Source organism: Podarcis tiliguerta, assembly GCF_965153285.1.
Source record: "Podarcis tiliguerta genome assembly, chromosome: 14".
NCBI lineage: Eukaryota > Metazoa > Chordata > Lepidosauria > Squamata > Lacertidae > Podarcis > Podarcis tiliguerta.
Window position 1 is genome coordinate 8,729,360 of NC_139547.1, and position 11,606 is coordinate 8,740,965.

Consider the following 11,606-nt stretch of genomic DNA (forward strand, 5'->3'; position numbering starts at 1 on the left):
TTACATGGGAGTAAGCATCACTGAGGCCAAAGGGACTCACTCCCAAGTAAATATGCCTGGGACCACAGCCTAGGTTGTATGATACTAAGCAAGCCATGCTAATAGGTGTGAAGTACAGTCCTTCTAACAGCAAACCCATGTGGCCAGTGCCAACAGCAATGGGGCCCACCGAAGAACAAAGAAGGGGGGAATTTTTGCAGAAATACAAAGGCATTTTTAAAAATCCAATGATCACCCCAAAGCTGGGGGTGCTATTTTATGGCATGTAAGTAAACACTTACATTATTAAATTACTTACTTGGGACGCGGGTGGCGCTGTGGGTAAAACCTCAGCGCCTAGGGCTTGCCGATCGAAAGGTCGGTGGTTCGAATCCCCGCGGCGGGGTGCGCTCCCATTGCTCGGTCCCAGCACCTGCCAACTTAGCAGTTCGAAAGCACGTCAAAGTGCAAATAGATAAATAGGGACTGCTTACTGGCAGGAAGGTAAAGGGCGTTTCCGTGTGTGGCTCTGGCTCGCCAGATGCGGCTTTGTCACGCTGGCCACGTGACCCAGAAGTGTCTCCGGACAGCGCTGGCCCCCGGCCTCTTGAGTGAGATGGGCGCACAACCCTAGAGTCTGTCAAGACTGGCCCATACGGGCAGGGGTACCTTTACCTTTAAGTAAACACTGGGTGCACTTCGAAAGCTGGTAGTCCTTCTGCATTTGCACCCAGGACTGATCCTTTCCCAGAAATCCTCTTACCTTGTCCTGCCACCTGCTTTAATGTCCTTCCAGCACCGCCTACACGCCTGAAGCAACAGACTACGACGTCCGAGTTCTCCTGCGTTTCCCGCAAAGGGTGAAGAACCAGGGCACAGCAGACTTCCTGCCCAACCGGGCCCGCCACACCTGGGAGTGGCACAGCTGCCACCAGTAAGTAGGGGGTGCTAGTCATGGGGCTCTCTGAATGGGGCTGGGAAAGGGCTGGGTGATAAACAGGGTTCCCTGTATAATCCCATTGTTCGATGGGATTTAATAACAGTTTTTCATTATTATTTTTTATATAATTTTTATTAAGTTTTCCATTTAACAATCCAATCATATCACATTAATTATTCCAAATTATACCAATACATATCATAAAGTCCAAATATTTTGTCAAATTATAAATTTTTGTTGGGACTTCCCATGCTTCGAGTTCAGTAGGGTTCAATCATCTCATATTTCTGCTGCTTTTAGTGTTCACCAGTCCCATCTTTCAGTTTTTCATTTATTCATTAGACTTTTATCTCACCGGTTCTCCAAGGAACTCAAGGTAGCACGGATGAATCTCTTCCCACCCCCACTTCCTATTTTATCTTCACAATGACCCTTTGAGGAAGGCCCAATGTCACCAGAAGTGAGCCCAGTGGGAATTTGAACCCCAAACTTCCAGATCCTAGTCCGACACTCTAAAACCACCACCCAGGTCCCTTCCTTGCTAATTTTATTAATGTATTATTAATAATAACATTTGCAATTTTTTTACTTAATAAGTGACTTCTGAGCCCAAGTCATCTGCAGATTTTTTTTTAGGAGCGGCTTGACAAAATACCTTCTGATGGACTGCATTTATTGACTACAAATCACAGGCTTATCTGGCTGGTGGGAAAAGCTGCAGGCAGCAATTTTAAATTCCCCACCATGCCCTGGAGTGGGAAATTTTAGAAGGCAGTCCTCAGAGGGGCATGAGTCCTACTTTACAGAGCACAATCCTCTCAGTGTCCTCATGTCCTCATCCTGTTTGTCTTGCTGCTCCACATGCTTGAAATCCTTGTATCGAATCATAGAATCCTAGAGTTGGAAGGGACCCAAGTATCATCTAGTCCAACCCCCTCCAATGCAGGAATCACTGCTAAAGCATCCATGACAGATGGCCACCCAACCTCTGCTTAAAAACCTCCAAGGAGGGAAAGTCCACAACCTCCCAAGGGAGTCCGTTCCACTGTCAAATAGTTCTTACTGTCAGAAAGTTTCTCCTGGTGTTTAAAACTCTCTTGAAAACTTTTTTTCCCCTGAAGCCATGGGTCTAAATAGCTAGTTATTACCCCTGATGTAACGACTTGTGAATTATACATTTTAAACTTTTGATTTTCACTGTATCGATTATTTGTTGTTTTAGATTGTGTGCCCTTTGGGGTAGAATATTTTTTTTACTTATTCATTCATTTTTAATTCTGTGAAAAACTATGTACATTGATGGCACTATATAAATGAGGATGAGGATAACAACAACAACAATAACAACAACAATTTGAAGTGGTGTCAGAGGAAATTCCTCCGTTTGAAAGTGTCCTCTGTTTGAAATGCTGTCTGGTTCAAGTCCAGTTAAAGGATTTCTCCCACTATGGGAATAAATATATTGCAATTCTATTAAAATTACAGCCATTGTTCCCAAATTTGCATGAATACATAAAAAATAGCATTTAGGTTTTCCCCTTTGGTGATTTATTAGCGACCACCCAAGACAGCTTGTAGACATGACAGCTCAGCACAGCTGCCCAATAATAGGGATGTAACAAGACAGCAAATTTCGCCCCTACCTACATTCGTCACAATCAACGCTGTTTCCATTTCGCTGCAGTTCGGCTTCTGCCAAAAACTGTTATCCACCTCCCTGTCCACTATTTAACATAAGGTACCCAAGTTAAATAACTTACATGACTATTTACATAAAATGCCTTCATTTCTGTGTAAAGGGAACACCAAAATATGGAAATAAAAGAAGTCTGTGGACTTAAAAACATCACATCGTGAATGAATACAGATCGCATTCCCTTAGGTGATTTCTGTACCGGACCAGCAGTAAACTTGTGAACTGGAGCAATTTCCACTTCCTTTCCCATTTTCACTGGGATTCTTTGACATCCCTACTCAAGAGTGGCAGGTACTTATGCCAGGCCTGTTCTTGGGGCTTTGGTAATGTAGAATAGTAACATGAAGAGGTGGCTCATATAATGATCTCTAGCATTAGAGCAGATGTGGGAAAACTTTTGCCCTCCGGTTGTCACTAAATCCAGGGCCGGATTTAGGTTTGTCGAGGCCCTAAGCTACTGAAGGTAATGGGGCCCTTTATATGTCCAGCTGTCCTTTGTCAACAACAACTTGTTGACAAACCAGTGATATTTTAGGGAGCAGGCTAGCAGGTGGGGCCCATGACTTACATCACAGGAGCCTACACAACACAAAACACTGCTGCAGTATGTAGGTTTTATTTGTTTTTTATCTTATATTTTGGAAATGTACATCCAGTGGGGTTTTCTTCCTTTAATTTTTTTGGGGGTCCCCAAAGAGTGGGGCCCTAAGCTATAGCTTGTTTAGTTTATATGTAAATCCGGCACTGTGCAGATCTGTGTGTGTATCCTCCTGCTACCATCCTCAGGCATTACCACAGCATGGATGAATTCAGCCACTATGACCTGCTAGATGCTGCCACGGGCAAGAAGGTGGCAGAGGGCCACAAAGCAAGCTTTTGCCTGGAAGACACCACCTGTGACTTCGGGAACCTAAAGCGCTATGCCTGTACATCGCACACCCAGGTGAGGACTGGGAGAGGGAGGTCCTCTGCCTCGGGACAGGTCTTCTGCCAGCTGTTGGTCACGAAACAATTTAACCCTGTGTTGCAAACAATAGTCAGTAATATCCAAGGCAACACGATGGCCAAATACAATGATATCAATGCACACTCTTTATATAATATGAAATATATGAAATCACATAAACAGAAAACTTATGAATCTCTGAAAGTCACAAAATATGCACTCTTAATGGATTCTCTTGAAAACAGAAAACCAAATAAGCATAAGTCTTATAAGTCTCTGAAAGTCTTTGAAGACTATGCAAGTCTCTGAAAGAAGCAATGTATCAGATTCTTATCTGGTGAAAACAATCTGTAAAGCTTTGTTTATGGCGTCCAACACTGCCAAAGTAGTTTGCAAACAGACGTTGTGAACAGTGATTCCAGATATACCCACTGTTTCATGGAATTCTTCTTCAGCACAGCATAAGGATACAGAAATGCTTCATAAACCCATCTATATGGTGAATGGAAAAGTAGAACAACAATTGCTATGGAGCAGTGTATATTGATATCGTATCATTGTATTTGGTAATTGTGTTGCCTTGCATATTACTGAATTGTTGGTCACGGGCATGCAAGTAGCGATGCCAAGGCCTCATGCTTAAGACTAAAGCAGACATGTTGGAAATTCCCAGGTTCAGCTTCTGGCAGTTGCTCAGGTAGGTCTGAGGGGGAAATCCTGAATAAAAACCTGGCCAGCCACTGAAGACCAGGGATGGGGAACAAGATCCTGCCAGGAGGCTGATTCCTGATATTCTCATCCACCGGGATGGAAGAGTGATGCCATCCATGTGTCAGTTGCCTGACTTTACCATGGCATCAGGTAGAGCGTTTGCCTTTGCAAACTGGTTTTTCAAACCACACAGGCAAAAGACACGTCGAGCAAAACACTTCCTTTGTGTGCGCAGTTCAAAGTTAAACCCCACAGGCTAAGGAAACAGGACTGGCAATCATTGCCAATCAGTTGATTGATGGATGCCAGTCTTGCTTTCAGCAGGGATCAACCTGGGGAGGTCCTAAGTGGACCCCTTCCCTGTTTGAGCTTAATAATAATAATAAAGCAATAAAATATCAAACATTAAAAACTTCCCTAATCAGAGCTGACTTCAAATGTTTTCTAAAAGTCAGATAGTTGTTTATCTCCTTGACATCTGACAGGAGGGCGCTCCACAGGGCAGGCCCCACTACCAAGAAGGCCCTTTGCCTGGTTCCCTGTAGCGTTGCTTCTCGCAGTGAGGGAACCACCAGAAGGCCCTCGGAGCTGGATTTCAGTGTCTGGGCTGAACAATGGGGGTGGAGATGTTCCTTCAGGTATCCTGGGCCAAGGTCGTTTAGGGCTTTAAAGGTCAGCACCAACAGTTTGAATTGTGCTCGGAAATGTACTGAGAGCCAGTGAAGATCCTTCAAGACCGGTGTTATATGGTCTCGGCGGCCACCCCTAGTCACCAGTCTAGCTGCCATATTCTGGATTAGTTGCAGTTTCCGAGTCTCCTTCAAAGGTAGCCCCACATAGAACACATGGCAGTAGTCCAATCAGGAGATAACCAGAGCATGTACCACTCTGGCTTTGTGATTGGCGCCAAATTAAAGTTATGTTTTCTGTGTTAGGGTCTGAGCCCTGGTTGTTATGACACTTACAATGCTGACATCGACTGCCAGTGGATTGATATCACAGATGTTCAGCCTGGGAATTATATCCTAAAGGTAAGTCGTCCTCTTCATTGTCTTTCTAAATCTGTCAGGACAAAACTGAGCTGACCATAAAATGAAAAGCAATTTCTGTGCTCTGCTGTGCCAGTAATATTCGTAGAAGAGATTCTGCTTTTTGGCTGGCATTTTGGATGTTTCATAGCCAAAACACTTATCTCCAAATTTGCCATCTATCGGTTTCCATTCTAAAGGAGAGAAAATTTCACAGATTGGGAGGAAATTTGAACATTTTTAAGTTTCTTTTTTAGAATTTTATTGAGCAACAAAAACAGACAATACACACAAAGAAAAGAAAACCAAGAACAAAATAATATCAGAGAGGCATGAGGAGCTTTTGATAATAAAACCAAAAGGGAAAAAAAAACCAGGAGCAATTAAAATGGATACGGTTATTACATTATAAATTGGGTATAAAGCAGAGCTATATGTAAGAGGCAGAGGCAGAAAAAAAGAAAATCAGAAGGTCTTCCTGTTTACAGACGTTGCCAGATAAAATAAAATTTCTAAGGGATTTGACTATGCAGATGAATGATGGCTATACAATACACCCAGTTCTTCATCCTTCATCCTGACTTGTTCTTTCTGCTTTGTTGCCGCAGGTTCAGGTGAACCCCAAATATATTGTGATGGAGTCGGACTTCACCAACAATGTGGTGAGATGCAATGTTCACTACACCGGGCGCTACGTAGCCACTACAAACTGCAAAATCTCCCAGTAAGAGTTCTGAGAATCATAGAGCTGGAAGGGACCCCAAGGGTAATCTAGTCCGACCCCCTGCAATGCAGGAATCCTTTGCCCATGACTTGAACCCACGACCCTGAGATTAGGAGTCCAGTGTCAACTGACTGAGAAATCCTAGAATTTTAGAGCAGCGGTTCCCAACTAGGGGTCCATGTAACCCACACAGGGGGTCTGTGGCACCAGTCACATAACAAAAACTACCATAGAGATATCAACATTTTCAAAAGTAGAGAGTCCTTGGCTTGGCTTTGGAAAAACAGGGGGGCACAGTACTTAGATAACTGGGACCCACTGTTTTAGAGACTAGAGGGGATCTTGTAGGTCATCTAGCCCAACTGCCTGCTTCAGTGCAAAAGTCCAATATCATCTAGAGGTCCACAGCAGTGGTGTAGCGTGGGTTGTCAGTGCCTGGGGCAAGGCACTGCCCGCCAATAGGCTGCAGTGAAGGGGCAGAAGTGTGGCGACCTACCTGAGTGACAACCACAGCATCCCATGAGCACTGAGCAGGGCGGAGAGCAGGACAGGGGATTGGTCGGGAGCCGGCATCTTTTCAAAGCCCATGCAAAAGGTGCCGTAGCAAGCAGATGCTGCCCAAATCTGCTTCTCAGTCTACCTGTGCAAACATTGGGAGAATTTTTGCGTGAAGATGAGGACACACTATTTTAAATTTGTTATTGCTACATTGCTTGGCTTTGCTTTGCTTTTGACATTTTGCACCCCAAAGAATTTTGCGCCCAGTTCAACCACCCCTGTGGCCCCACACTACACCACTGGTTCACGACATCTTCATCCCTGAATGGCAGCATCCCTGGCAGAAGGCCATCCAGCCTCTTCTTAAGCACCTCCCAAAGCAGGTCTCTTCCACTGTCAGAACAGCTCTCACAGAGTTCCCTGGGAAGAGGGACTGACAGTTAAATCAATCTGAGAATTGTAGCTCTGTGAGGGGAACAGCGGGGTGGTCTCTCAGCACTCTTGACAAACTGAGGTCCCCAGGATTCTCTGGAGGAAGCCATGGCTGCATAAAGTGGCACAATACTTTTTAGAATGTATGGCTCAAATAGGGCCCAAGTCACTATGTCCCTGCAGATGCTCAGACAAGAGGAGCTAGTGGCAATCGAAGTCCCCACCTCCGATCATTTCACTCATGACCACTAGCTGCAGTTCCCATCTTTCCTTTGGCCTCCTCAGCCCAGCCCAGCCTCTCTGCATGTTTTGGTTCCTGAGGCTGACCAGAGTCAGCTTTTTCATGCTTCTAAAGCCTTTTCATGCTCCTAACCACATTCGCTGGACCGCCAGTATAAACAGGAGCCTTCCCAGAACTGCACTGCAATGCTTGTTGATTTTGACAAAGGAACTGAGAGGGGAAAGGAAGCGGAAGGGAGTGTTTTCCCCTAAAATTATGTAGTTGTGTTGCTGCTCTTTTTTATTTAAAAAAAACTCATAAAAATGCATTCCTAGGTTTGAATTCTCATAAAAAGTGCATTTCCAATGTTTTGCTCCAACTTGGGTTTTGAATGGAAAAGCAGGAAGACGCCCCTGGTGGATTGGGATTGGACCTGGGGATATAGTGGTGCTCAGAGCAGAGTTCCCTAAGCAGCCACAATCCTGGATTTGCAGGGGTGCCGATTCTGGCTCCCTAAATGTTAAGGAAGGAAGATGAACGGAAGTGGATCCACACTTAACCCTGCTGCAGACCGTCTCAAACTGGCGGAGTATTCAAAACTGGACCTTTCTTGGGCTCATTTGGAACATTGACTTCTCCTGTTGAAGCTGAGCTGCTTTAAGAATTTAAAACCAGCATGGCATTGGGAGGCATGTCATGCCTTACACCAGTGGTTCTCAACCTGTGGGTCCCCAGATGTTGTTGGACTACAACTCCCATCATCCCTGAGCTCTGGCCTTGCTAGCTAGGGGTTGATGGGAGTTGTAGTTCAACAACATCTGGGGACCTACAGGTTGAGAAAGGCTGCCTTAGACTGTAATCAAGAGGTGCGACGAAGGCACGCACAGATGGGAGCATCCATTGGCTTACACACACACCTGCTCAACACTGTAGTCAACCGTTTTCGCTTCAGCCATCTGCCCTCTGCTGAACTGCTGCCAATTGTATCAACTCCCCAGTGGGTTGTAAGCATTGTAGTTCTGAGTTAAAGTCAGTCAGAGGTCTCCTTTGTCCCATTGACCAAATGATTTGCTCCAGTGGAACATTAATGCGCAAGGGGATGCGCATGCAGGTTGCTGGTAGCTTTGTGGCACAATAACAGCAGGTTCCTGCTAGCACAATGTTTGTGTTGGATTCCTCTGTTGCACAATATAAAAAAAACTCACCGTTCCACTATGCAAGACCCCATACCATAGGAATATAGTTTAAAAGTGCATGAGTGTCAGGGACTGGACAGGAGAGGAATGGTGGAGACCACCTCCCCAGCCTGACCCTTCCAGTCGTTAACAGTCATCAACAGGTTTACCATACCCAGTGCGTCAATCATCCATCTCCTACTACCCTTCTGAGAAAAACCCCACCCTCCCACTATATATAAGGGTCTGGTGACTTCTGTTTCAGTGTATCTGAAGAAGTGTGCATGCACACGAAAGCTTATACCCAGAACAAACTTAATTGGTCTCTAAGGTGCTACTGGACAATTTTTTATTTATTTATTTATTTCGTGCTTCCAGAGAAGAAGACAACAGTTCAGAATTACAACAGGGGTTTGAGGAAGGCCACAGCTCAGAGGCAGATAAAGGGAAAGCTGGGAAATAATGGGAGAGGAGGAAGAAGAAGCACCAGATGGGGGACAGCTGATGGGCACAGTGTCTTTAGAAAGCATTCCAGACCCCCACCTCTCCCAGAACCCAGCAGGCATTTAAAGTAGGAGAGCAGAGAGCTCAGAGGCAGAGGGCACATCTCAGCACCCGTAGTGATGATGCATAGTGGAAGTGAGAGAGGGTGTCAGTGTTTATAAAAAGGGGGGGGTTCTGACCTCCCTTTTTTGCCTCTCCTGGTCTTCGGACCCTTGTCGGCATAAAAGAGTCCACGAGAAGAGTGTCCTTGCAGAGTACTTCCTGCTTTTATTCTTAAAAGTCTTTCTGCAAAAGCGACTGACCAACTGTACACATCAACACTACCAGCTTTCACTAACCAACCAACCAACCCAACAACAAACTAACATTTCTCACTTGATATATATATACAACCCGGTGCAGGCCGCTGTCTCATGCTGACCCAGCATTTTAAGCATTAAAGAAACAGCGGCCAATTTCTAGCCGTGACAGAGGGGAGGTGGAGACTCACTTGAAGCACTGTCATCACTCCAAGAGGCTGCATTTCTAAGCCTCTCTCTGTGAATATTGAATAAAAAGCATTGGTAAGCCAGATGGGTGGGGTATAGATAAATTGTTGTTGTTGTTATCTGTTCCTGGCAACCTACCATGGGGGTTTGACTCTGACACCTGACAAGGAGCATCCACAAACATCAAGAAGTTGCCAGTACAAAACTGATGTGCAGTTGCTGTCCGTAGCCTTAGACCTTTCTCCCTCACTCTTCCTTTTACAGGTCTTGATTCCAACCAGGGTGGTAGAATGGTAGAGGCCTCACTCTTCCCCTGTCCCCAGACCCTGCAAAATCCAAACATCTCTCAAGCTGGTAGCACACCCAGAGGAAACGGCTTGACCGCCACCAGCATCTGCGTGAGAGGACAACCGTTCGACTGCTTTGTTTTGAGAACACAAGTTAAAGAGTTGTCACTTTAAATACTTTTATAAATACTTTTGTCTTTAATCTCTGTGTCTGTTTTGCACGAAGGTCATCAGTCATTTGAAGTGGGGGCATGTGATACGTGTGAATGGGACACAATAGTCCGCTCTTCGTTGAATATCTTCTATCCCAGAGTAGGGAACAAAGCAATAAGAGAAACAGGGGGAAATGGTATATGGAAATTACAAAATTATATAAATAGGTCCAATAAACAAGAATAAACTTAACAATCCTGCCATGGTAAGCAAGCAAAACTACAAGCAGCCACCATAAGTAGCAATAATTTTGCACCTGGGCAACGTGGACCCCTGTAAATTAATGGGCCCTTTATCTTCTCCTGTAGCTTTGCTCTCTTTCTGAGAGCTAGTGTGGTGTAGTGGTTAAGAGTGGTGGACTCATAATCTGGGGAACTGGGTTCGCGTCTCCGCTCCTCCACATGCAGCTGCTGGGTGACCTTGGGCCAGTCACACTTCTCTGAAGTCTCTCAGCCCCACTCACCTCACAGAGTGTTTGTTGTGGGGGGGGGAGGGAAAGGAGAATGTGAGCCGCTTTGAGACTCCTTAAAGGGAGTGAAAGGCGGGATATCAAATCCAAACTCTTCTTCTTCAAGCAGAGAAGAAGCACTCCAACACTCGATTCAACTGAGCAGTGTTCACAGTGGATTCTACAGCACAGTCATTTTGCTTCACATAAAATGGAGTCTCTCCTTCATGTGGTGTCTTTAGGATACATGGTTTTATTTCCACATGCAGTCAAACCTCGATTCCCAAACAGCTCCATTTTGGAACATTTCGGCTCCCGAATGCCGAAAACCTGGAAGTAAATGCTCCGTTTTTCAAACATTTTTCGGAAGCAAATGTCTGACGCAGCTTCCGCTTGAGTGCAGGAAGCTCTTGCAACCAATCAAAGCCACGCCTCAATTGTCAAACATTTCAGAAGTTGAACGGGCTTCCAGAACAGATTACGTTCAACAACCGAGGTTTGACTGTACAGTGGTGCCTCGTAAGACGAAATTAATTCGTTCTGCGAGTTTTTTCGTCTTGTTAATTTTTCGTCTTGCGAAGCACGGTTTCCCATAGGAAATGCATTGACGGTTTCCCATAGGAATGCATTGACGGTTTTAAGAAAAAGGCGCAAGACGTTTTCGTCTTGCGAAGCAAGCCCATAGGGAAATTCGTCTTGCGAAGCAACTCAAAAAACAAAAAACTCTTTCGTCTTGCGAGTTTTTCGTCTTGCGAGGTACCACTGTATATACAACCTGAGCATAGGAGCATTAAAACCCCAACAGATCTTGCATCTGCATGAGGTTTCCAGGGGAGCCCCAAAGCCCAATATGGAGCAAATGTGTCTCTCTAGCTTCCAGCCTCCTTCCAACTCACTCACACACAACTCTGGTTCTGGTTCTATGTCACAGCTAGAACCCAGAGCAAATTCTTTGCTCATGCTGAATCGTGGAACTTAACCACCCATGCTTGACAAAGTTACGGGTTTGGCAAGCTTTGCTCTCACAGATATAGGGTCCCAGGTTTGGTAGGGGATCTGGGGTTTCATCCAGACTCGTAACAGCATTGACTGTCTGAAGGAAACCTGATGCATTTGTAACACATTGTGTGAGGCAAGGACCTCAGTATACTGTAACTCCAAAGTGACATCTCTTGCATCAACAGAAGGTGGTCTAATTGCAGGCATTGTTCAACCTGCTGTTTGTTTGTTTCTTTAAGGTTCTAACCTTTAATAACTGATTAATCAATTTTAAGCTTTTTCAGCCAACTGAAAAGGCATCTGCAAGTCATCAGGAAA

At 45.0% G+C, this 11,606-nt stretch overlaps 1 protein-coding gene across 2 annotated transcripts in view; it reads left to right on the forward strand.

Moving 5' to 3' along the window:
* The window catches only part of LOXL1 (lysyl oxidase like 1), a 30,673-nt gene extending 20,843 nt beyond the window's left edge, over positions 1-9,830 (forward strand). Inside the window, exons 3-7 of one of the 2 annotated variants that reach the window (XM_083413085.1) lie at positions 776-913; positions 3,402-3,558; positions 5,208-5,303; positions 5,909-6,066; positions 9,606-9,830. In XM_083413085.1, the coding sequence (XP_083269211.1) occupies positions 776-913; positions 3,402-3,558; positions 5,208-5,303; positions 5,909-6,028 (511 nt within the window). In that variant the 3' untranslated portion in view covers positions 6,029-6,066; positions 9,606-9,830. The remainder of the gene's footprint in view (positions 1-775; positions 914-3,401; positions 3,559-5,207; positions 5,304-5,908; positions 6,067-9,605) is intronic. The other variant, XM_083413084.1, reaches the window with a different exon arrangement.
* Positions 9,831-11,606: the final 1,776 nt, after the last annotated feature.